Source organism: Lonchura striata, chromosome 22 (genome assembly GCF_046129695.1).
Source record: "Lonchura striata isolate bLonStr1 chromosome 22, bLonStr1.mat, whole genome shotgun sequence".
Lineage (NCBI taxonomy): Eukaryota > Metazoa > Chordata > Aves > Passeriformes > Estrildidae > Lonchura > Lonchura striata.
Genome location: NC_134624.1, coordinates 7,841,211 through 7,864,224, shown reverse-complemented (window position 1 = coordinate 7,864,224; position 23,014 = coordinate 7,841,211). Strand labels below are relative to the sequence as shown.

The 23,014-nt window shown below is 52.1% G+C and overlaps 1 protein-coding gene across 4 annotated transcripts in view; it reads right to left on the bottom strand.

Annotated features, from left to right (window-relative positions):
• ADAMTSL2 (ADAMTS like 2) overlaps window positions 1-23,014 on the bottom strand; it is a 30,912-nt gene continuing 7,898 nt past the window's right edge. For 3 of the 4 annotated variants that reach the window (XM_021543566.2, XM_077787904.1, XM_077787905.1), the window contains 11 exons: window positions 22,696-22,871; window positions 21,318-21,660; window positions 20,300-20,657; window positions 14,898-15,001; window positions 12,949-13,075; window positions 9,364-9,577; window positions 5,631-5,786; window positions 4,269-4,439; window positions 3,195-3,371; window positions 2,218-2,362; window positions 1-783 (listed from right to left, as the gene is read on the bottom strand). In XM_021543566.2, the coding sequence (XP_021399241.2) occupies window positions 665-783; window positions 2,218-2,362; window positions 3,195-3,371; window positions 4,269-4,439; window positions 5,631-5,786; window positions 9,364-9,577; window positions 12,949-13,075; window positions 14,898-15,001; window positions 20,300-20,657; window positions 21,318-21,660; window positions 22,696-22,871 (2,090 nt within the window). In that variant the 3' untranslated portion in view covers window positions 1-664. The remainder of the gene's footprint in view (window positions 784-2,217; window positions 2,363-3,194; window positions 3,372-4,268; window positions 4,440-5,630; window positions 5,787-9,363; window positions 9,578-12,948; window positions 13,076-14,897; window positions 15,002-20,299; window positions 20,658-21,317; window positions 21,661-22,695; window positions 22,872-23,014) is intronic. The other variant, XM_077787903.1, reaches the window with a different exon arrangement.

Genomic DNA, 23,014 nt, shown 5'->3' with positions numbered 1-23,014 from the left:
TACCACCATAAATATGACAACTTTATTAAAATATACATATGAGTACAAATTAATGATTATATGGATAAAGTTCACTGTCTGTAAACAAATATATTAAAAAAGAGCACGTCTTTTTTGTGATATAAAGTGCAGTTATGTTTCCATATTATATACAATATGTCAGCATCGGGGAGGGGGGGGTTGTAAGGACTATGAAACTAACATTTGATTATAAGATAAAATTCTCTGAAAAAGTATACACCTACATATTACAAAAAAAAGGGCTCGAGTTCATTTAACAAAGGAGGATCAGCTTCCCACCACGTTAATTCACCTAAGGAGAGGTCTCGGGATAAATCAGGAGAGAGGCACCAAGCCCATTTTGTGAAGGGAAACTTGCACTTCCCAGAGTTCACACCTTCCCCTTGCCAACCCCAACCTTGCACCGAGGGAAGAAAAAGGACAAGAATTTGTAGCTGGAGTTTTTTTCAGGATGGGGGAAAATCAAATATACACGATTTATGTACAGCTCTGAGCCCGGGGGGCTCCCAACGTCCATCCCTCGAGCAGGAGAGGAGTTCTGCTTCGGTGGGGACACAAAAACCAGGCTAAAAGCATCCATGGCAGCAGGGTCAGGGGGGTGTGGGCAGGTGGGAGGTGGAGCCCTGGCTCGGGCAGCCCTGCCCTAGGAGTGGGGGGCACGGCAGGAGCGGCAGCAGGCTTTGCTGTAGTACCAGTGGCTGCACAGGTTCACCTTGATGGCCAAGGCACAGTTGGTTCCTGCCTGGTCCTGGCAGCTGTCGTCTGCAGGGAGAGAAAACACTCACATTTTATTCAGCAGGACATTAAGTGCCTGAAAAGACTTAATTTTTTGTGTATACTTAATTTTTGACATTTTTTTTTAAATTTTTATACATAAAATTCTTCATTTTAAGTATTAAATTAAGTAAATTAAGTATTACATTAAGTATTCATAATTTTTTATACTTAATTTTTAAAAATACTTATTTTTTGGCACGGGTTTGTTTTCTTTGGAAGCAGGTTAAATCCCTGACAGATCCAGTTGCTTTTCCTCGGGTGCTGAAGTGATTTGGGGCTGGGGTGGCTGGTTTTTGGTTTAACCTGATAGCACAAGCTGGGAGCCAGCTTTGTTAAAGCACTTGGAAAGTAGGTGGTCAGGCTAGGATTGCTCCCTTTAATTTATGTCTCTCCTGCTCTTCCCAGCCTGAACTAAAATGTTGCTGGGGCTTTATTTGTGCCAGTTTTAGTGCCACTGTCTCGTAGCTGCTGGCAGGTGTGAGCAGGCTGGCACCCTGTCTGCCAGGGTACCATGTCTCAATGCATGGCACAGAAAAGGAAAAGAAAATAAACAATTTTCTTACAATAAACAACTAAAACAGAGCTGCCCAGGGACTGTGGAGCCACCAAGGCACTGAGCTGTCCCCAAGTGCTTCCCTTGCTAGGGAGTCACAATTTCTGCCCCAAAGAGGATATTTGAGCAAGGGAATGGGAATCCAGCAGTGTCACATCCAGAGTTAGGGGCAAGTGAGATGCTGGAGAAAGGGATGAGGCCAGAGGCTGCTTCAGGACTCTCCCAACTCCTTTCAGTGCAATATTTTGCTTCAAACCCATAGGATTTATACTTTTTTTATTATTATTTAATCCATAGGATGCATGAAACCAGGTTGCTCCCAGGGCAAGGTGGCCACGAGGCAACTCCCAAGCTCCATGGATCCTCTGGCAGCTGAGAGCACCCAGAGCTGAGCCAGGAGCTGGCCCCAAATCTGCCACCCATTTTCTCCCACACTGTCCTTATTCCCAAATCCTATTAAAGGATTAGGACTGTGTGTTTGCTAAAGATCACAGGGACTCTGAGCCAGCAGACGAGTCAGATAACGAGATAGTTACAAACCCACGGGACACCCGAGGACCAAAAATCATTAAAATAATGGCACAGAGAGAATTTCCTTGGCTCTAGCTGGAATCATAACAGAAGCAGCACCCAAATCAGCTCTCCAAAGACCCCTTTTATCTTCAGGTCAGAGAATGATTCTTCTGAGTTCTCCTCTTAATTTATCTCCAGAAACAGCCTGTGCACAACTCCCCATCACTCGGGCACAGAGGGAGAGCCGTCCCTGGCATCCACCCTGGCACGATTATCCAAATGGGGCAGGGGAAGATAAGATGCTGGAGGTGCTGCTGGAGGGATCCATGGAAAATCAAGGCTGTGGGGCTCACCTGGGGGCTCTGTGGGGCAGGGCTGCAGGTCACAGGTCTGTTTGCCCACCGGCTTCACCAGGGGGTCACAGCCCCGCACGATGTCCTTGCCCTGGTAGCACTTCACATCCCGCATCCTCACACCGATCCCGCAGGTTTTTGTGCACTGGGGGACAGAGAGGGGGTGAGGCAAGACCCTGCCATCCCAGGGGACCCTTCTGAGCCAGAACCTGCTCACTGGAGATGTTAGGGCAGGAGGAGAACGTCACATCTCAGTGCCACACCGCTGTCCCCTCGCTCTGTCTTTGCTGCCAGCACCAGGGGGAGGTGGATGTGGTCCCATCCCCTGGCGCTGACATCCTCCCTCCTCCTGCTGCCCTTCACAAGGGACCACAAACGAGCTGGCCCTGTCCAGGTGATGCTCTGTAGGACATGGGTGGCCAGGGAACCCCCAGAGCAGCAGGAGTGGGGTTGTGGGGTCTCTGTGCATCCACGGGGAGCCACTGCTGGGCCCAGCACTCACTGCCTGCTGCCCTTTGGAGCTGGGATTACAGCAGGGATGCTTTGCCTAATTATAGGGTTTGCAAGAGTAAAAATGAGGCTCCTGGAGCATCCAGGAGGGCTTGCAGGAAGCCCACAGCTTGGGCCCTTGGCCACCGAACCCTGGCTGCCTTTTGGGTTGTGCAGGGTGATGGAGCATCCCCAAATTCTGTATCCCAAGGGTAGCCACCCTGTGGGCTTCATGCACACCCCCAGCCACACTCCCAGGGGAAAAAATAAACCAAAAAAAAGTAAAGCTACAGCTGGCCCCAAATAACCCCTCTCAATCCTGCTCTCCCTGAGCACAGACAGCCCAAGTGCACCATGGCAGGGCAGGCTGCCTGCCCTGAGCTGCCAGGGCAGCAGGAACACCCAGGGCGTTCCCTCAGGGGAACTCGCCCATCTCCTGGGGGTTCTGCAGATGCAGAGGGATGGGCAGCACAGCCCTCCCCGCTCACCTCGGACCAGGGTGTGGTGTACCACTTGAAGCAGGGCCTCTCGAAGCACGTGCTCTCCTCCACGGGCTTCTTGGCCACGTCACAGTCAGAGGGGCTGCGGGTCTTGATCTTGCCATTGACAATCTCCAGGCAGAGCACGATCCTCTTCTTCACACCCCGGCCACACGTCGTGTTGCACTGCGGGGTCACCAGCAGGGCCACCTGAGAGCTGCCACCCCGTCCTGACCCCTCTGAGGGCACCCCAAAGCACAGGAGCCACCTGAGAGCTGCCACCCCGTCCTGACCCCTCTGAGGGCACCCCAAAGCACAGGAGCCACCTGAGAGCTGCCACCCCATCCCAACCTCCCTAGGGCACCCCAAAGCACAGGAGCCACCTGAAAGCTGCCACCCCGTCCCAAACTCCCTAGGGCACCCCAAAGCAGAGGGGCCACCTGAGAGCTGCCACCCCATCCCATTCCTAGGGCACCCCAAAATACAGGAGTCACCTGAGAGCTGCCACCCCATCCCAAACCCTCTGAGGGTACCCCAAAGCAGAGGAGCCACCTGAGAGCTGCCACCCCATCCCATTCCTAGGGCACCCCAAAGCAGAGGGGCCACCTGAGAGCTGCCACCCCGTCCCAACCTCCCTAGGGCACCCCAAAGCAGAGGGGCCACCTGAGAGCTGCCACCCCATCCCATTCCTAGGGCACCCCAAAATACAGGAGCCACCTGAGAGCTGCCACCCCATCCCAAACTCCCTAGGGCACCCCAAAGCACATGAGCCACCTGAGAGCTGCCACCCTGTCCCAAACTCCCTAGGGCACCCCAAAGCACAGGAGCCACCTGAGAGCTGCCACCCTGTCCCAAACTCCCTAGGGCACCCCAAAGCACAGGAGCCACCTGAGAGCTGCCACCCCATCCTGAGCCCTCTGAGAGCACCCCAAAGCACAGGAGCCACCTGAGAGCTGCCCTGAGGGTGTCCCTGCCACCCCATCCCGACCTCCCTGGGGCACCCCAAAGCACAGGAACCCCCTGAGAGCTGCCGCCCCATCCCGACCCCTCTGGGGCACCCCAAAGCCCAGGAGCTGCACTTACCCGCTCCCAGTCCTGCGCCAGCCAGTGCGAGGGGCAGTTCTTGTCCCCGCAGGGGTGGATGGCCAGGGGCTTGGTGTCCAGGCTGCACTGGGACTCGGGCACCACGCGCCCGTCGCTGGTTTTGCAGTACACGTGCCGGATCATCCTGCCCTGCCCGCAGCCGCCGCTGCACTGCAACCACAGCGGGCACTCAGCACCAGGGACCGTCCCTGCCCCATGCTGCAGCAGGCACGGAGCCCCAGCAGGGCTTGGCTCAGCCCCACACCCGCCCTGCCCAAATTTCAGAGGGGTTTTTGAGGCTCTAAGCAGCCACAGGGATGCTCAGCGGGTCCATCCTGCAGCCAGCAGATTCCGTCATCACAGAGTCCCAGACTGGTTTGGGTTGGGGGGCACCTTAAAAATCATCTTGTTCCAACGCCCTGCCATGGGCACGGACACCTTCTGCTGTCCCAGCTTTTTGCAAACCCTGTCCAACCTATCCTTGGACACTTCCAGGGATGGGACAATCACAATTTCTCTGGGCACCCTGTGCCAGGGCCACAGCCCCAGCATCTCTCAGGACAGGAAAAAGGGGAAGCACCACGAGTAGAGAACCCCAGAGTGGCTCCCAAAGAGGCCAAAGCAAAGGGGACCAAGGAAGCAGCTGCTAAAATTCAGCCCCCAGTGCTCCCCATGCTTCCCTGGTTGCTCTTGCAGAGACTCTCCGTGTTTCCTAGCACTGCTGCTGCCATGGAAACTACTTATTTTTAGCTGATGTGGATGTATCAAAACCTGGGTAAAAATAGATTGGGATGGAGGGGGTCTCTGGAGCAGAATTGTGCAGAAAGGGAAAAAGCCGGGGGGGAGGAAAAAAAAAATAAACAGAGAGCAAAAGAGAATAAAAAAGAAGGAGGAAAGAAAAATAGTGAAAGGGAGGAAAGGAAGAAAAAGAAAAGTAAAGGGGAGAAAGGGAAAAGAGAAAGGGGGACATGGAAAATAAAAAAAAAAAAAGGAAAAAAGTTAAAAGGTTCAGTTTCTGGGCACGGAGCATCAGCATTGCCAAGGAATGCTGTGCAGCAGACAGACAAGAGGATTTTGACACCCACTAAGGCCCTCAGCCAGGTCTCAGGGTTTAACCCCTGCTCTACCACATCCCCACAAGGCAGGAGCCCAAGCGGGGGAAGCAACAGGATCCACTGGGATGCTGGATCACCCCAGAGCCCGAGCCAGGGTGGTGACCCAAGAGAGCCAAATCAGTGGAATTATTTGAGATCAGCTCCCAGCACAGGCTGCCCGCAGGTTTGTTGGAGCTGGGAGCTGCCAGGCATGGAGACCCCAACCCCAACAGCAGCGGGGACAAGCTGCGGTGGGATGGCCACTCACCGGTCCCCAGTCGGACACTGTCCACTGCCGGTCACACGGTGGCCCCGTGCAGTTCTTCTCGGCCAGGGGCCGGGCGCTGGCATCGCAGAGCTTCTCCTCCTCCGAGCAGCGGATGTCCCTGGTCACCACGCTCCGCTCCCCGCAGCGCGCCGGGCACTGCGGGACGGGACAGCGGCGTCAGCCGGGCTCCCGCCACCGCAGCAGCTGCTGGCTCGGGGCTTGGGATTTATTTTTCCCCATATTGGAGCATAAAAGTTTAAAAACACCCAGTGAAAGCGCACAGATGACTTCCCCAAACCCACTCGACAGCATCCCGCCCAGGTGCTGTGCTCTCCAACAGGTGATGCCAGAAGGGGAAAAGGCTCCAGGAATGTTTGCTCAGAGCTGAGCAGTTCTGGCTGTCACCTAGAGAGAGGGTGAGATCTCCCTTGCCTCCTTCCCAGGAGCAGCCAGCTCCTTTCCACCTCTTCGGAGAATGTTTTCCCCCCTGTGACTGCACAACTGAGATTTTTATGCTGTGGATAAATTTGGCACCGTGCAGCCCAGTGACATTATTTAGAACTGGATTTGAGTTACTACAGTCTCGCATACACATTACATTTGCTCCATGCATAACGTAAAGCAGGGAAAAGTGTCAACAGCACAGGGCCCAGACACACCGTGCCGAGATGTTAATCCTCAGAGCCCTGAAATGTGCTTTTTTTAATGCCTATTTCCCCAGCCAACTTGGCACCCCACCTCTGATGGGATCCAAAGGAGATTAGCTTTGCTGCTGGCTAAGAGCAATCTACTCCAGCACTGTCTCAAGCAATCTGTCCCTGACAAATGCTGGAGGAGAATACGCATTTCTGTAAAATAAACCACTCCGGTTTGCTACGCCGGACAAAATAATGCTCCAGCACGTGCTCAGGGAGCTCCTCTCTACCAGCTGGGAAAGTCAAAACATCCTGCACCACCAGGGAATGCACCAACCCCTCTGTCAGCTCCAGGGAAATGATGCACACCAGCTTGCAGGGGAATGGAGACGTTTAAATTATGACTAAGAGGAGTTTTTTGGGAGCTTCCCAGGAGGAAGAGTCATATTCCTCGTGATGCAAACCATGGGGCAGGTTGGCACCCACGGACAGCTCGGCTCAGAGCTCATCTGCTCCTGCTTAGATGAGGTCTGTGCTTGATTTGGGAAGAGGCACCCCGAGGAAGCAGCACTGGTGTGGTTGTTTCCATGAGTTTGTGTTTGTCAGGGATGTGCTGGGGCACTGTCCGTGCTTGGAAAGGGATTGAGGGGCACAAACCCTCTCCACAGGTTTTCCCAAGGAAACCAATGAGCTGGAAACCCTCCCCAAACCATCTCCCAGTATCTCTGGGGGCTGGTTTAAGGCACAGCTAGGGAAAGGTTTCATTCTGTGTGTGGTGCAGAGGAACTGGAGGCGAGGAAGGGACATTTATAGGGATGTAATCCATGTGTGAGTCGGGATCACCTTCCTGGCACGTTGGGTTTGAAGAGGTTGCCAAGGAAATACTGATGGGGAGATCTGAGCCATGGGCTCCTGCCCAACCTGTGAGTGACCAATGGCAGTGGCCTCCCATCCTAAATGGGAGCTGAGGCTTCATTTTAGAGGGAAAAATATTGATTCTCATTGATCCACATGCATTACTGCAACCAGTGTATCCTCAGAGGCCGATGGCTGTGGATGGCTACAGATGAGGATCGACGCCTCAGGTTTAGATTTTCTATTTTTTTGGATGCTGTGCTGCTTTGGTGTGTACTTCTGAGCTTCATATTGTGGGATGGTGAGCTGTCTTCACAGAGTAGGGAGACAAAACAATTCATTCTCTAGCTGGGAACTAAATGATGACCAAATGATCCAAATGATCCAATGACCAAATGATCCAAATCTCAGCCCAAGAACACAAACAGCATGGGCTGGAGAGAGAAAACAAGCAGGATGGGACTGCCTGGGCTGAAGCTGGAACTGGACAATTAAGTCCAATGTGCAAATGGAGCAGAACTTATAAAAGTGAGAGACCCCGTAAGCGGTTGTGCATTTTATGACTATTTTGTTCATTTTGGGTGCAGCCCTGTATTGCCCAAGGTGGATGCATTGAGGCCTCCTAAAAAAATCCCTATTTTATTCTTTAACTCCTTCTAGCCTCTTTTTAGGCCACGTGGTGACCTAAAAAAGCATCAGGAACCATGAAGAACCAGGATAAATTGGAAAAGGGAGGGAAGCCCCAGTTCAGGTGTGGCAAGCACATTTCTCTCCCTCTCAGGATTTTTCATAGAAGTACACAGAGAGAAATGAAAAAGAAAGCAATTTCTATTTCTGCTCCTTGCTTTTCCTATGTAGACTGTGTTTGGAGAATTTTTTACCTGGAGTGAGTGCTTGGTTGGATTCTGGTGAGGATTGTTTGAGTCTGATGGCCAATCCAACCCACCTGGGGCTGGACTCTCAAGAGAGGGTCATGAGTTGTGTTAGAGTCAGAGATAGAGAAAGTTAGAGATATGTCGGAACTCAAAATGTCCCTCAGACATTTTTGGAGGTTCTGGGCCCACATCAGAAGCATTTGAGACCCTGGCAGGCAGCTGGAAACAGCTGTGATTTTGGGTTTGAACCATGGAATGATTTACCAACTTTGCAGGTGGAACAAGAGATCACAAAAGTTTAGATATTATGGTAGAAGTAATCACAAAGTAGAGGGAAGAATTTTTTAGTATTGTACAGGGGGGTTTTAATGCCTGTACAGGGGGTTTTAGTTTTGTACATGGAGGTCAGAAGTTTTAAGATGAAGGGATTTGGGCCTGCCTTGTCCTCCCTCTTTCTTCTTCCTCACCTCCATGTTCTTGGTGATGTTGGCACTCACAGATTAGTTTAGAATAGAAAATCACCATTTAATATAGGTAATAGGCATTGGGAAAAACTGTAACCATGTCACATGTAATGTCCCATATAAAAGAGAGCAGCAGCCCTGGCAGGGAGAGAAAAAGCAGTCGGAGTCAGAGAGGATGTCAGGGTGTGTGTGTGCCTCTGCCTGAGCTGTGAGCAAACCACAGCAGCCCCAGAAGAAAATCTTTTAGATAACTTGTAATAAACAACCATGAGACCAAACAACAAGAGGCTGCTGAGTTTTTTTGGAAGCACGGGTTGGAGGAGAAGTTTTTCCACCACACGAAGCCACCCTGTGACCTAGGGTGGTCTCCGACAGAGATAGAGTCAGAGAAGGGAGTATGTAGTTTAGTATCTTCCTTTCTATAGTATATTTATGTATTTTAGCATAGTTATTGTTACAGTGCGCTCGGGCTATGCCTTTCCCCATTCCCTGGGACCCCTGGGACTCTGATCACATAAACCTGGTCTCCTCCTTCCAGCCCCAACAGGGTTGGTGGAGATCCAAGAAGCCCTCCCTGTCCAGAGCCCAGATAAACCCCTGACCCTTCCTGTTCATCCTCTTTGCCCCACTCTTTCCCCTGGACATCACAGAATAAAAAGAACTGGACAACTACATCGAGGTAAGAATCTCTTTTGGAAATCTTTGCCCATCTCCTGATGCTCCTCCCCTCAAAGCCTTGGATCTCTGGGCTAGCCTGATAATTTAGGGGCTGAGAGGAGGGAAACGTCAAGTCATAATAAAGAAATAATTGAGCCTTCTGAACTGAGTCAGACATGGTCATTCCTTCCCATTGGGTTCGCCTGCGTTTACAACACTCAGCGCTGAGCCGGCCAGCAGGACTCACCTCAGACCACTCGGACATCTCCCACTGGGGCCCGCAGGCCGGGTTCTTGCAGACCTTGCGCTCGTCGGGCCGGGCGATGTCGGCCGACTCGCACAGGTCGCTGTAGACGGAGCTGTCGAAGCCCGGCGAGATCATCTTCCAGCAGCGCACGATGCGGAACTGGAAACCCTCCCCGCACGTCCGCGAGCACTCGCTCCAGCTGCTCGTCTCCCACCTGGGCAGGGAACAGAGCCCAGTGTGGGCCTCAGATTCACAGAGAAACAGAAAGTTTCTAACCAGGCAGAAGCCTGGGAATCTGTTGGAAATAGTGTAAATAAGGGTTTTTTATCTCTCTTGTTGTCCACATTGTTTATAGTTAGGTTCTTGCATTGTGCGCCAATGGTGTGGGTTTGTTTTTACTTCAGGACCTGTCCTAGGTTATAATATTGGGGTGTATTCCATTACCACCTCGAGCTGCAATTCCATTTTTTCCCCTTATCTCATGACTCGGAGATAAGTCCCTCCAGGAGGACCTGTTCTTTTAGCCACATGGCTGATAAGATCACAGAGCTCTATTGTGAGATGCTCCGCCCAGAGGGAGGAGTCAACGATGCCATCAAGGATATCAGCAGGGCTGTGCAGACAGCAAGGAGATCCCCTCTTCCAAGAGGAACAGCTGAGACCTTCTCTGCACTGGACCTCCAGAGGGAAACTCCATCAGGCTTCAGGAGCACTGCTTGGACAGAGCCATATCTGCCACCACCGCCCCAGCCAGCGAGTGTCAGGCTGTATCTCTGACTCTGTCAGTGATTCCTCTTTTGTGCTGTTGTATATATTTGGTTCTTTGTTCCCTTTTCCTAATAAATTGTATTTCTGACTTAGAGCTTCTCACTGGTTTTGCTTTTCAAACCAGGACAGGACCAATGGAATTGGCCTGCATGAAGCTCTGTATAAAGAGCGGTGCACTTTGGAATAAATCAGAATTTTACTCTCTCAGCCTTCTGACTCAGAGTCTCCTCATTCCCGTCCTGCCTCAACAGCGTCAGCCCATCACCCTGTGGAGCAGCCCAGGGGAAAACCCTGGCTGCAGGGAGGAGCAGGCTGCCAGCTCCTCACAGCTTTTCCCCAGGGATGGGAAGCATCAGCATATGTTGGGCTCACCCCACAGCCCCCAGCTCGTGCCTGAAGCTGAAGCCAGCTCGTCAGGAGGGAGGGTGGCACGGCAGGGCCTGGCCCGGTGTCCTCGGTGACAAGTGAGCGTTTGTCACCGCGGGCTCTGCCAGCACATTTCTCTGTCAGGCTTTTTGCCCGTGTTTGACCTCTCCTTTTTGCCTGCTCAGCTGAAGAATGGAGAGGACACGGCATCCATCACCCTGCAGATGCCAGCAGTGATGTCACACAGAGCCCCGGTGGGACACACGCTCGTGTCCCACCATCAGTCTGACTCTGCTGAGCACAAGTGACAGGCTGGAAGAGCTGGGATCTGCTCCAAGCACCGCCTGTCCTTTACTGTCCCCTGCCACCCCTGCCCTGACAAGAGAGGAGCAGCTTGCAATCCAAGGAGAAAAACATAAAAGGTCGAGTTTTCTACAGTACAGGAATATTATAGCAACTAAAGAATGAGCTAAAAATCGGAATGGATCAGAATTCCCAGCCCCTCTGGAGGTGGGCAACCCCCAGGTCCCCACTGCTGCTGTTCTCTGAGCAGAGAGCCCTGGCTGCCCCCAAGCCTCACACCCTACCTGGGGCTCCAGGCACAACAAGCAGCCGTAGGGAGATGTCACACATTTGGAAATGTCATTTAGAGGTGTCACCTAACTTCAGGAGGGAAATGAAACAAAGGTCTTCCCCATCCAGATCACGCAAAATTAACATTTTTTCTTCGAAAAGCCTTGCCTGCCCAAGCATCTTTCTGTCTGTCCAAGTGCTGCCAAGTGATCCTGCACTGCTCAAAGCTGGACTTGCTGGGAGCCCCAGGTGCCAACTCTGCCAGGATTTATGGAATTTTTAACCTGGCAGCTTGAGCTGAAGCACTCAGGAGGAAGCTCATGGCTACCCCGTGATCTCCCAGTGCTCCCCAGTTGAAGTCACTGGTAAATCACAGAGCAGCTCTTCTCCCTCCCAGTGCAAGCCCCTGAAGCTGGAACAGCACAGCCATAAGGAGGGACAGCTTTAGGAGAATCTTAGAACAAAATGCTTGTTTTAAAAAATGACAGCAGAGATTCCAGTCCCCTCAGGGTGGGTGCATTCCCTGCAGCAGCACCATTCACCTCCCCTCGTTTTTCTTGCCTCGGCTGCAGCCTGCCCTGGCTCTCAGCCCTAACAGGAGAGGCTCCAGGAGATCTTCTACTCCATGTCCTACCTGTCCTCCTTCACAGTCACCTGAGCACTCTCCAGGAGCCATCCCTGCTCCCTGGCATCACTGGGCTGGTACTTCACCCTGTTCTCAGCATTCCAGGGTGTGGATCCCTGGATTTACTCCTCCTTTTACTCCTCCCATAGTCTGACACCATCACAGCCTTAGAGTAGAATGCCTTGAGGTGGAGGGGACCCACAGGGGTCATCCAGTGCAGCTCCTGGCCCTGCACAGCCCCACCAACAGTGCCTGGGAGCACTGTCCAAACACTCCTGGAGCTCTGGGGCTGTGCCCATTCCCTGGGGAGCCTGGGCAGTGCCCAGCACCTCTAGGGGAAGAACCTTTCCCTGAAAAGTCCAACCTAAATCTTGACACAGCTCCAGCCATTCTGTGGGTCCTGACATTGGTCACTGGAGAGAAGAAATCAGTGCTGCCCCTCTGTGACCCCTTGTGAGGAACTTGTAGGGTGCAATGAAGTCTCTCCTCAGTCTCCTCCAGGCTGAACAAGCCAAGTGACCTCAGTTGCTCTTTGTAGGGTTCCTTTACACCCTTCACCACCTTCACAGCTTGCCTTTATCACTTTCTCCTATGGTGGCACCCAAAATTTCACACAGGACTCGAGGAGAGGCTGCTCCAGCAGGGACCAGAGTGGGACAATCCCCTCCCTCTGCCAGACACGGGTCTGTCCTGCCCAAACCCTCTGTGCCCTGCACACCTCCCAGCCTCCACAGCTGGAGTTGTCCAGAGCTGCAGTGTGGCTCCGGACAGCCTGGCTCCAGACTGTGGTCACTGCTTGGAGCAAGAGCCACATCAGAAGGAAAACTTTCCAAAAGATTTCCAGCACAAGCTCCTCTCTGCACCAGCTCTTGCCCCAACACAAGCAAACCTCAGTGAGGTTTGGGATGCTGGAGGGATCACAGGGCTGGGTTTGTGGCACAGTTTGCAAGCTCAGCCCCTCCACCCAATTCACTCACATGTTTTCCAGGATGATCCTGCACTGCTCAAAGCTGGACTTGCTGGGAGCTCCAGCTGCCAACTCTGCCAGGATTTATGTGAGTTTTAACCTGGCAGCTTGAGCTGAAGCACTCAGGAGGAAACTCTTGCTGCTTCCCAGATGGAATTAAGGGAAGAGGGATGGGGTGCTATGAGCCATCCCTGCTGCCCCCCAAATCCACACCAACCCTCCCCCCAAAAAACATCCAGGGCAGAGGAAGCACAGAGACCCCAGGAGTGCCCTGTGCCCGCAGTACCTTGGCTGGCACTCTCTCCCAGCACAGAACTCATGGATGGGCTCGGGCCGGGTCATGGCATCGCAGTAGGTATCGTCCACTTCGATCCCATCGTAGCGGACACACATGGCATAGGTGGACATCACTCCTGGGGTCAGAGAGAGCACACACACACACAGCAGGGTGCTTGGTGAGCTGCACATCCTAACTCTGCTGTTGTTGTTGTTGTTTTTCTGGTTATAGCTGCATTTCTCCAAGCTTCCTCCCTGTGGCAAGCAGGAAGCTGGAGTTCCTGCCCCATGGCATGGGTGCTGCTGGAGGGAATATCACAGCGGCCACCCCACCAATCTGAGCAGTGTGGTTGAGTTTGGCCAGCTCAGAGGAGGGCACGGCCACCCCTACCAGGGCTTGCCACCAAAACCAATATATGACTAACACATTTTTATAGGAAATACTCAGGGCCACGAGTCTGCTCGGCAGCTCCCACCCTGCCAGCCTGGTGGGTGGAGGAGACAGCGAAAGGTCCCCAACCCTCTCCATCCCCCACTCTCCCTGTGCATTACCCATCCCTTTGCACCAGGTGCTCCCCAGGTGCATGCAGAACTCCAGGCCAAGACAGGGATCCTGGGAATTTGGCAAGGAAGGTGCTGCCCCTCCTGCTCCCCCTGCAAGGCAGCGGCAGCCGGTGCCGTCAGAGCGAGACCTTTTCCCCCACAGCCTCCTGTGCCAGAGTAAATGTTGGGAAGTCCATTCTGGGACCTGGCTAGGGACCAGGAGGCTGCTCTGGCTGCAGGTAACAAGAATTGCAGCTCTGGGGAACATATGGTTTACATGAAACTAAAAAAAGATCTACAGCTCTTGACACGGCCTCGCCTCTCTGCGATATGTCAGTGAGAAAAGGCAGCGAGGAAGGAGAAATTTGAGTTAAACCTCTCTCGGCTTGCTGCAAACCAGGGCACACCAGGCTGGCCCAGCCAAGGGAGAAATTTGTTCAGAGGGGATGAAAGAAGTCAAAAATGTCCCAGAACACGTGGATGGGCAGGATCCTGGGGAAAGGGATCACAAAGCTCCTGCTGCAGGCACGAGGCTGCTGGACCAGAGCAAATGCTTAAAATGTAAAATCCTTGCATTTGATCTTTTAAGAGATGTCTCTGAGATTGTAAACTCCTCTCTCCCGCTCCTTTCCCTCTTTTTAATTCCAGAAGCACTGCAGGCTCTGGATAATTTCAGGGGCAGCACAGACAAGTGCACAACCCACACACCTGATTAATCCCAAGGGATCAACAGGACCCCCTAACCAAGGGGTGATGGAGGAGATCAGGTGCCTTGAAGCTTTCCAGGGGGCCAAAAGGGAGGAATTAATGCAAAAAAAGGGAATTTCTGCCTGAAGAATAGAGGCTCAGTTTCGATACCCCTGGCATCTCTGTCCCTGTTCCAGATTTACACCCTCGCAGCCAAGCTCAGGCTTCAGGGTAGAAGGAGTGGGAGAAACAAAACATAATCAAAAAGCCAAATGCTATTGTGCTTCCTGCCAGAGCTGAACAGTCTTTAAAATTTCTCTCTGCAGGGAAGCAGCTGAGCTTTTCAAACCCCTTGAAGCTGTCAAAAAGGTGAGGAAGAGGGGGGTAAAAAGGAGGCTCAGAACAGGTTTGGGGATCCCGCTGAGCCCCAGGGGGGACCCAAAGTGATGGGAAGTGAAGGCAGTGCTCAGAGCTTCCCAAAGGGTTTGTTTGGAGGGATGATGGACAGGCTGGGCACCACCTCCTGGTCCTCAACACACCTGAGAGCTCGGTGGGGTTTGCATGCTCAGCCCCCAGCTCCTCTCCCCACCTTTGCACCCAAGCACAGCAGAGCTCACAAGATCCCTTAAACATCACCAGCTCCTTCCCATCCCTAACAGACAGAAAATGGACTCACACACCAGGTGATTTCAGCAGGCTGTGCAGAATTTGGCTGCTTCTTATAACTACCTGTGGTGCATGTAGAGCTGCAGGGTTCATGGGAGGAAAGCTTCCACCTGTACATGTCAGCAGCACTCACACCTTGGCCCTTTCTTAACAACTTCAATCTGTTTCTAGCGATAAGCAAACAAAACAAAACAAACAAAAAAAAAGAAAATAAAAAAGAAAGAAACAAAACAAAACAAAAACAAAAGGCATTTACAAGGCGAGCGGTGACAGCCCACAACAGACACACACATCTGGCTGCAGTTCGGTTGGGTGTGGGTTTGGGAGGGGATGTGCTTGGTTTGGCTTTGGTTGGGTTTGGTTGTTCTGATTTTTTGGGAGGTTCGTTTGTTTGAATCAATTTTTAATTTTTTTGAGTTTCACAACATACCTGTCCTGAGCCCCAAGTAGAATCCCCAGCCCGGTTAGAGGCAGAGCTTCCACTGTCTAGAAATAGAGAGAATGGGATAAAAATACCCACAAGTAGAAACAGTTCAGAATTTAACAAAAAGTTTGCATTTTCTGCTCAAATACACCTGGCCCTCGGCACACAGTGACTAAAGGTGCAGTATCTCCTCCCCTGTGTCTCCAGGGCTGGGCAAACCCACTCGTGCTGCTCAGTGCAGCAGAGATTTTGGCTGCTCCAATCTCCAAAAGCCAGCACAGGAGTTTCTGAGCTCGCCCCTCAAAGCCCAAAGATTTTGCCACTCTGCTTTTTTTTTTTTTTGGTCTGATTTATTTTGCTGGATGTCAAGTGGGGAATTTGCATCTCTCAGCTCCACGCTGTGCTCAAACACAAAATGCCACGGGGACAGAAGTAAGAGAGTCAGCCTGGTGTGGGCAAAAACATTTATCCAAGCAGGAATTGCAGCTGCTCCCCGTGCTGGGAGGGGGGAACACCTCAGGGATACTGCACCTTTACAACAAAAGTTCTCATACCTTTGTCCAAACCCTTGAAACAGCTACACTGGAATAGTGTACAAGGTTGTATCCTCACATCCAGTTGTCTCTGGCCTGGCAGGATATGCAGCTTGTATGATTTCTAGGCAGCAGAAGCTCTGGAATTGCCTTATTTAGTTGTTTGTAAGAAAAAGTTGAGGTCCAGCCTATCAAATCAACCTTGAAAAGGACACTGTTGAGAATCCAGCCATTTCCTTTCCAACCCACCCTCCTTCCACCGCCAGCACTGAGCCTCCAGAAGGATTAAAAACAACAACAATCTCATTTTCCCTGTTGATTTTGCCTCTGTCAGTTTGGCAAATGGTCGCTTCCTGCGCTTGAAATGGAACTGAAATGGATGTGACTAATTTTTTTTTTGTTTTGGTGGAAAAATAACAACCTCATCTCAGTAGAAATAGTGTTTTATCTGCCACAGCAGCTCTGCCTGGGGACCCACACCAGCTCCTGATCCCTGTGCCACCAGCTGCCACCCAGCCAGGAGAGGCCTTACAAATGACACTTGTCATTAAAACACAGTCAACATCTGCTTTTTGTACTTTAATTTGCCTGCAAATATTACCCAGATCCTCCAGTCTATCCCCTGATCTCCGAGGCACCAAAGTAAACACCAAGTTATCCTGTGACCAGGCCTCCTCGGTCTTTAAAAGGAGAAAATCTTCAAAATAAGCTTTATCCCACATCTGAGGGCAGAACATTTTTCAACAGTGTCCCTTTAGTGTATGTGATCCTAAATAAAGAGCTTCTATGCATGACAAGGTCCCCGGGACAAGATCTTTCCAGAGGAATCAGACATTTGGGCACAGGGCAGCTCATTTCCAGCAAAGACAAAACTGTCGCTTTGTTCTCCTCTCAATGCAGACAGCAGCCCATTGTCCAACAAAACTGGGGGCATTTTCTCTTTCCTTTTAGTTTTCCTCTTTATTACGAGCTAAATAATAAAGTCATGCATTTGTTTCTCGAGCTTTTGATCAGCTTTTCAAGCAAAATACAGCACCAAAAATTAGCACTTAACTGAGTTCTGGGCTGTCCCTTTTCCCAAAACAGTTCCCACAGTGGAGGAGAAACCCTGACAAATGCCCACAAACACCACAGATCAACATCCACAGTCCCTGGCTCCCATTTCTGTGTTTTATTTTGGTTTTTGTTTCTAAGCAAAGGGCCAAACTCGTGGCTCCTGTTGCAGGCCCAGCCCTGGCTGCACGTTGGCATGGAGGGGAGCTGGATCTGTCCCAGCACACCCCAGAAAGGTTTTGAGCTGCTCCAGGGGAGGAAAAACAGCACAAGAGCCACCAACCCATCCATCCCAGCTGGATTTGTTTCCAGAGAGGGAACAGGAGAGCCCACAGCAGTGCAAGGTGCTCCTGGGTGCCTCCAGCCACACTGCAGTGCTTCAGCAAGAAATGAGCTCCTCCACCTCTGACCAGCACTGTCCCCCACGGGCAGGCTCCAGAGAGCTGAGCTTCCCTTGCTTGTTCACTGACAGGGAGTGAAAATGAAAAAAAAGCCACAATCCACCCCAAACTGATCTTGGGAAGGACCTGGGGGGGTCTCAAGTCCGAGCTCTTGCCCCCAGATCTAAGCTGACCCCAATACCAGCCTGGGCACACAGGGCCTTGTCCCTTCCCAAGGATGGGAATGCCTCACTCTGCCTCACTCCAGGACAAGAGATTTCCCTTGTGTCCTGTTGGAAAGGATGGATAAATATAATTGCCTGGCAAAAGATTCACAATAGGACAGCCAGGATGAAAACAATCCTCCCTACTGGCTGGACAATACCCTTGCCTACAGATAGGTCCAAAAGTCAAATGGACTGTTCAATCTCACCCCCAAAATGTATAGTTCACCTAACACCTGTAATCCTCCCCTGAAACATCAAGTGTCTGTGACCCCATTGGCCCAGGTCTTGTTCCAGCCCACCTTGAAACCCCCTGATAAGGGGTCTCGAGGGGCTAGATGCCTCTTGGATCTTCCCCTCTCTTGGAATCCCCACTCTCTTGGAACTTCCACCCTCTCCTGGAGCATCCTCTCTACCCCTTGTCTCTCCCCTCTCCCATCCCAAGACCTTTCACCATCCCTAATAAACCAGATATCCTAAGAGCAGCCTTCAGAGACCTCTCATCTCCATTCATCAAAGCCGTCCAGGAGCACAACCATCCCTACAATGTCCCATCTCTGTTTCCTCCAGCACAGTTCTGGCTGTCCCCTCCAGCTCCCTCCCTCCTGTGGGACAGCTCCAGTCCCCAGATCTCCAGCCCTTGGCACAGCAAATCCCACATCCCACTGGCAGTATGGGATTTATCCCCTCTGGTGCCAGAAAGAACCTTAATCCTGACCTCAGGGGCTGAGCTGGAGCTCCTCACCCTCATTCTCACCCTGGAGGTCCAGCTGAGTGATCAGAGTGACAACAGCAACTGGGCTTGAGGAAATAAATTTAAAATTTGGGGAAGCAATAAAACCCTGGGAACAGCCAGGCTGTACTGACACATCCCATCCCACCCTCTGGAAAGTTGTTTCCAACTCTGGCAAGCTGTTTTGTTGCCTTCTTCTCTTCCTCTCTCTTCTTTTTGTCTCCAAACAGAGGCACCCCAGCTGCCCCCAGTCTGCCTGCACTGGTCTTTCAGCCCCCCACCAGCAAAGGATGGAGCCAGAAAGGACCTGAGCCTCTCTCAGCCTTTTGGCTGGTGTAAAACTAGTCTGGATATCAATGTTTTGATCTGAAAAATTTTGTATTTTGTTCCAGAGAGAGAGTAGGGGGAGAAGAGGGGACACAGTAGAACAAAACCAAGGGAAGAACAGGTGGAAGATAATGTCGGTGCTGGCTGACATTCCTGAAGGGGTTTCAATCACTGTTATCAATAGCTGGGCAGCCAGGGACAGTGCAAGGAGCTTTTTAGCATCCCAAAAAGCTGCACTGGACCCACAGAGTTCTCTGACTGTCCTGTAAAAGCCAAGCTGCTCTGAGGGCTGAAGCTCCCTGTACTCCCAGGAGGTAGGAAAGCACTGCCCCCATGTCACAGCTGCTGGGGGAGAGTTTTGGGGTGCAGGGCAGCAGCTGAGGGGACACAGGGAGTGTGATGGGGCCCAGGGGAGCCCCAAGGGGCAGGGCAGTCCCCTCCTTGCCCCAGGGCAGGGCAAGGGGAGCTGAGGGCTCTGCCCTCTGTCAGAGAGGATGAAATCTTGCTTTGGCAGCTGAAGGCAGCACTCCCAAGCCAAGCCACGAGGAGAGATGATAGATTCAAGCCCTTGGCAACGTTTTCATGTTTTTATCATTAAGAAGCTCGTTGATCCATTTGGCTGCATGGCCATTTGCTTTAGCATGAGCATCTTTAGCATAACGTAGTGGAAGTTGTGGGTAAATCCAGCAAACTCTAACCAGAGGGAGCATCAGCTCAGGGCTTTGCATCTCCTCAAGCTCAGCATCTAATCCTGTGTTTTACAGGTCTGGGGGAGGCTGACAGGAGGCTGGGGTGGGACCCAAATCCACACCTGGCTCTGGGACCTGGATAAACCCGAGGCCCCAGTGTCAGCTCAAGCTGCCCAGGGAGTGCTCCCATGTATAGGAGGGCTAATTGGTGGGCTAATTGCTGCTGTGAGCACTGGCCCCATCTCAGTCCCCATGTGGCCACACTGGGAATGAGTTCTGGGCTGGGAATCAAGGCTGCTCCCCAGAGAGCCCTGGGACATCTCAAAAGCTGATAGATACAGGCTTGGGGATCAGCACCTACCCAAAACTTCCTTCCACCCTTCCCCAGAGCAAAACCTGCTGCTGTAGCTGCATGAAGCCTTTCTTTACCTCCCCACTCCCACTCAAGCCAGCCAGCTAAAGGAGCCCTGAGGTGATGGTCCCAGTATCAATCAATGAGCTGCTGCTGCAGAGTTTGGATATTCCTGACCAAGATGTGACTCCCTGAGCTGCTTCTGCAGCTGCTGAGAAACAAATCCAGGTTGTTCCTGCAGGACCTGCAGTGGAGCTCCTGGTGGCAGGGCCACGCCTGGGAGCTGCTGGAAGCATATTCCTGCCATCCCAAGTGAGGAGGATCATGGGTGGCACTCAACAGGGTGGGTGGAAAGGGGCCAGGACCAACTTCTGCTGCATCAGAACTCGGAGGAAGGGGCTGGGGAATGGGAGCAGGATGTCAAGTGAAGGCAAATGGAAGAGGCTTCTTCCTGGCCATGGCTGTGACAGCAGAGAGCAAGGCCCCAGCTGACAAATGCCAGCATGGACTTCAGCATGCCCACCGAGGGGAACATCAAGATTTCCTCTTGCCTAAATGCTCTCTTGACTTCCTGCTCCCAAACCTCTGGCCCTTCCTTCCAAATTAACTCCCAACAGAACACTTCCACCATCCCACCCCCACTTACCTCCTGCTTCCAAAGAGATGGAAACCATGCATTGAGCACAGGGCTATTACGAATCGAGAACAGCAATAAATTGGATTGACTGTAATTAAAGGCACGTCTCCTACCTTGCTTTGTGGGTTCTGTTCCCTTGGGGGCTGCTCATGGTGACGGTGGCGTTGGGGAACGTCTCTGCAGAGGCGTTGGTGGCTTTGCCATTGCTCAGCTCCATGAAGGTGCTGTTGACCGAGTAGGTCACGAGGCCATCGCTGTCCTCGTAGTCCACGTAGAGGCTGTCAATGGGTGACCCCACCACGTTGGTCGGGTCTCCCTGGGCGAAGATGCTGTTCATGGTCATGTTGAGCAGCAGCTCCTTGGAGTCCGAGGTCTTGCCCAGCAGCTTGTCCGTGATGGCATTCTCCAGAAGGAACTCCCTGGAGCTGTCGCCATGGTCTGTCTGGTAAGTAGACCTGGTTACGTTTGAATCTAGATTGGAGCCAACAGGGGGGAAACCACAGTGACAACCACAAAATGCATCGAGGCTGGGAGGGAGAAGCAGCCCGGAGCAGCGGGGACGCGCCGGAGCCTGAGCAGCCGCAGGGGTTTGGTTCAGGGGAGGGGGAATCTCATGGGGTTCTCCAGGGGGCTTATCCCGCTGTGGTGTGGCCAGAGGGGAGCTCAGCACCCGCCAGCACTGCCCAAAGCAATAGCAGAGGTGAAAGGAAGGTGCTCTCCTGGCCCCACAGCCCATGCAGCCATGCTGGGAAGGCACTCCAGGCACTTTGGGGGTGGGATGCCCAAGGGACTAAAATAGGAAGGAGTTTCTGGGGGCTTTGGAGGGTTGGGAAGTGATGGGAGATGTCATGATGGGGAATTTTGTGCACCCAGGGCTCCCTCCTGTCCTTGGCATGAGGCAAAGCACAGCAGGGCACCAGCAGGGAGATCTCACCCGGTGTCCACCCCCCACACGCCCCCACCAGAAACCAGAATCTGAAGGGCAAAGAGGATTTGTGAGCAGAGATGTTTTAAAAGAACTTTCCGAGGTTTCCAAAACACAAACCAGCAGAACCACCAGAGGTAGAAACAGAGCATTTCTCAACAAGAGCTCTGAGAAGCAGAACAGTGAGGCCCAGGTCTCCTCCTTACCTTGGGGTTGTTTGCCCTTCAGTTTTGGCTCACAGTCAATTGTTTCTGCTCTTTCATAGACCTCATTGGTTTCCTGACCTTTGCTCAAGTTTAAATCTTCCTCCGTGTCCTGCCTTCCAAACACCTGGTTCTCCAAGTCTATCCTTTCCCTGGAGATTTTCCCAAAATAGGTTGCATTGGGCTGGATAAAGCCCAGTGGCACGTCTCCATCGAGCTCTCGGCTCTCCTCGCTCTCCGACTCGGAGAAGGTGTAGTAGATGGGCTGCAGATTCTTTGAGTGTGGCTTCCTCAGGAGGGTGTATTCAAACGTGATGGATGGGTTCTTGCCATTTTGATTCCAGACCTAGCAAAGAAATCAAGTCATTATCAGTAACTGTGGCACGTAAAGCATGGGATTCATCTTGGACCTGACAGTTGGGGAGCATCAATTTTGCTCTTTTGCTGTTTCCAGTATGTTTTCCTTCACAGTGCCAGCTTCTTCCTGCTGGAGCCCTGCACCACTTCCCAAAGGTTATTTGGCAGTGCTGCTGTGGGGATGAACCCCAGCTCAGGAGCCACAGGTCACACCTCCTCCACGGCCACTGAGTGACCAGAGGCTTGGGGCAGCCACTTCACAAGACCATCACTTGGCAAAGCCACTTTTTGTGGCTTTATGAGGAGCACACCCTCCCCTGCAGCTGCTGCACCCCACTGGGGCTGGGGACTCCCAGCTGAGGCAGCCTCATAGGGGTCTAATGCTTTTAAAGCACCCAAGCAACCATCCCTTCCCCTTCCAGAGGAGCCTGGGGCTACATGGAAGATGTCAGGAGCTGGGCTCTGGCTGGCTGCCCAGAAGAAAATTAAGGGACTTTTCTCCAAATACCTGGTTTTACATGGTTTGCTTTCGAGAAATAATTGAGGTTTAAGGTTTATGCACTTGTCTAAGCTTTCTGGCCCAGCTTCTTATTTTTGCTTTTCCTGCCAGGTAATTCAGATAAAAATGCCGAGGAGCAGAGGAGAAATCCCCACAGAGTGCCTGAGGCATCTTCTCCCTTCAGAGAGGAGTTACCAAGCCCACATTCACCACTCGCAGCCCTGCCTGAATCCAAGAGCAATGACACAAGCAAAATAGGGCTGGGTAAGGAACTGGGTAAGGAACACAAGCTAAATAGGGCTGGGTAAGGAACTGGGTAAGGAACACAAGCAAAATAGGGTTGGGTAAGGAACTGGGTAAGGAACACAAGCTAAATAGGCTGGGTAAGGAAGTGGGCAGAGTCACTGCTCCCATCCCCTCCTCATGTGAAACCATGGCAGGACTCTGCTCCCAGGGTCACCCTTTCCTCCATCCAAGGTGGGTTTTCTCTTCCCCACCATGAGAACATGAGAAGTCAAAGCTCACCATTATGTTCAGCCCTTGATTTGTGGGTCCCTGGGCAACAATGTACTCGATCCCGGTCTCGTACACGTCCATGGGCCGGCGGTACTTGAACACCGTGCCTGCAATGTTGAAGTTCTTTGGACTGTCCACTTTATAGTTCCCATTGAAGAAATAGTACCCAGCTTCATCAGCCACAGCTTCAAAGAAGAGAGAACAGTCAGTGCTGTCACATGCAAGGGCAAAGCTCTGGATGCTGCCCATGGTGTGGTCAGGGGGTAAAATCAGTGCCACAGCAATAAAAAAAGATTCTCCTACATAGCAACGCATTGGTCACCTGTTT